Source organism: Austrofundulus limnaeus, unplaced genomic scaffold (assembly GCF_001266775.1).
Source record: "Austrofundulus limnaeus strain Quisiro unplaced genomic scaffold, Austrofundulus_limnaeus-1.0 Scaffold99, whole genome shotgun sequence".
NCBI lineage: Eukaryota > Metazoa > Chordata > Actinopteri > Cyprinodontiformes > Rivulidae > Austrofundulus > Austrofundulus limnaeus.
The window spans coordinates 1,022,756-1,025,008 of NW_013952501.1; the positions used below are offsets into that span (position 1 = coordinate 1,022,756).

Here is a 2,253-nt window from a genome sequence, read left to right on the forward strand (position 1 = left end):
GATTGGAATTGCTTAAAGAGGAAAAATTGAAAGATTTGTAAATGTTTAGGGCTTACATTCTCACTACAGATTGCTGAAAAATGTTTTTTTTTTGAATGAAAAATTAAGATGAGAGGCAGCAATTAAGGAAAGATGAACATCACGAATGGTGAAAGTTAAAAATATTTAACAATGAAAAAATCAAATTGTCATTTAATATGTTTAAATAAAAATGATTTCTAAATTTCCTGAAATGATTCACACAACAGCACAGAACAACGAGGACACTGTCCTTTATAAAGTGGATCACAAACACTTGATATTAAGAATTTGCTGCACTTTGTCTTTAATGGATGAAAGGAAGAAGAGTTGTCGGAACATAATGATTTAGTGTTAGAAGGAAAAACATTTAAAGAGGAGCCAAAAGTGTTGACAAAAACCTCTTTCATTTCAGATATGCCAACCTCAGGAAACTGGGGAGAAATAGGTCTTACATCACAAAACCAATCTTCTATCAAAGTTGGGCTACTTGGATTTTCGAATTGTCTTGACAACATAACGTCCTGTAGCTCAAAAGAACTCAATCTCGACAAAGGCTCATTTGGTTTTTCCTGAGTCATACCTCGCACTACGTCAGCATATGTAAGAGGTCTTGCAGAGGTCACCACTGCTGGTAAAGGTAAGTTTTCACCTGAGTGTTTGGCTTCAAAAGTTGGAGGAAGTGAATCTGGTAATTCTGCTCTGTTCTCATCAAACATATCTTTCAGACAAAGGTCAAAGTCCTGCTCATCTGATAAGACTGACAGTGACGATGGTCTTGTGTCTGAACAACTCAGGTAGTAGTTACAGTGCTGACCAATTTTCAGAAAAGAAGACAACATTTGACCTTCAGTTGAAGCAACAGACTCTGGTGAGGAGGCTCTCAAATCACTAAGCCAATCAGACAAAAGCACAAAATTAAACCCAGGGGAGACTGAATCTTGAGACAAAGCTCTGTAACTAAATAAGTTGTCCAGTCCAAAGTCTGATACAACTGAATGTGGAGACTCTGGTCTGCTCTCATCAAACAGACTTTCCAGACACATATCCGTTTCCTCCCAGTCTGATAATGTGGATTCTGGTGTGAACAATCTGTTGCATGACAGATCCACACTGCAATCAATATGAGAACACCTGAACTGGGGAACAGGTGAGTCAAGAGAGAGGGTTCTATGGTCTCCTTGAGAACCCATAGACTCAGGAGAAATAGGTCTTACATCACAAAACCAATCTTCTATCAAATTTGGGCTATTTGGATTTTCCAATTGTCTTGACGACATAACATCCTGTAGCTCAAAAGAACTCAACATCGACAAAGGCTCAGTTGGTTTTTCCTGAGTCATACCTCGCACTACTTCAGCATATGTAGGAGGGGTTGCAGTGGTTACCACTACTGGTAAAGGTAAAGTTACAGCAGAGGGTTTGGCTTCAAAAGTTGGAGGAAGTGAATCTGGTGAATCTGCTCTGTTCTCATTAAACATATCTTTCAGACAAAGGTCAAAGTCCTGCTCATCTGATAACATTGACAGTGGTGATGTTGGCTTTGTGTCTGAACAACTTAGGAAGTAGTTACAGTGCTGACCAAATGTCAGGAAAGAAGACAACATTGGACTTTCATTTGAAGCCACAGATTCTGGTGAGGATGCTCTCAAATCACTCAGCCAATCAGAAAATGGGGCCAAGTTACAGCCAGAGGACACTGAATCTGGAGACAAAGCTCGGTAGCTAAATAACTTGTCTAGTTCATAGTCTGATACAACTGACTGTGGAGACTCTGGTCTGTTCTCATCAAACAGAACTTCCAGACACAAATCAGTTTCCTCCCAGTCTGATAATTTGGATTCTGGTGTAAACGATCTGTTGCTTGACAGATCCACAATGCAATCAATATGAGAACACCTGAACTGAGGAACAGGTGAGTCAAGACAGAGGGGTCTATGCTCTCCTTGAGAATTAATAGACTCAGGCGAAATAGGTCTTACATCACAAAACCAATCTTCTATCAAAGTTGGGCTACTTGGATTTTCCAAGTGTTCTGACGATATAGTCTCCTGTAGCTCAAAAGAACTCAACCTCGACAAAGGCTCAGTTGATTTTTCCTGACATATTCCTCGCACTACTTCAGCATATGTAAGAGGTCTTGAAGAGGTCACCACTGCTGTTAAAGGTAAAGTTACACCAGAGGGTTTGGTTTCAAAAGTTGGAGGATGTAAATCTGGTGAATCTGCTCTGTTC

General features: G+C 39.9%; 1 protein-coding gene across 1 annotated transcript; it reads right to left on the reverse strand.

The window, feature by feature from the left end:
- Nucleotides 1-1,443: 1,443 nt before the first annotated feature.
- On the reverse strand, nucleotides 1,444-2,253 carry LOC106520942 (uncharacterized; the record flags this gene model as incomplete). Its single annotated transcript, XM_014013280.1, is given in 1 exon segment — nucleotides 1,444-2,253. A coding segment is annotated over 1 exon segment (810 nt), but the record flags the coding sequence as incomplete, so codon positions are not given.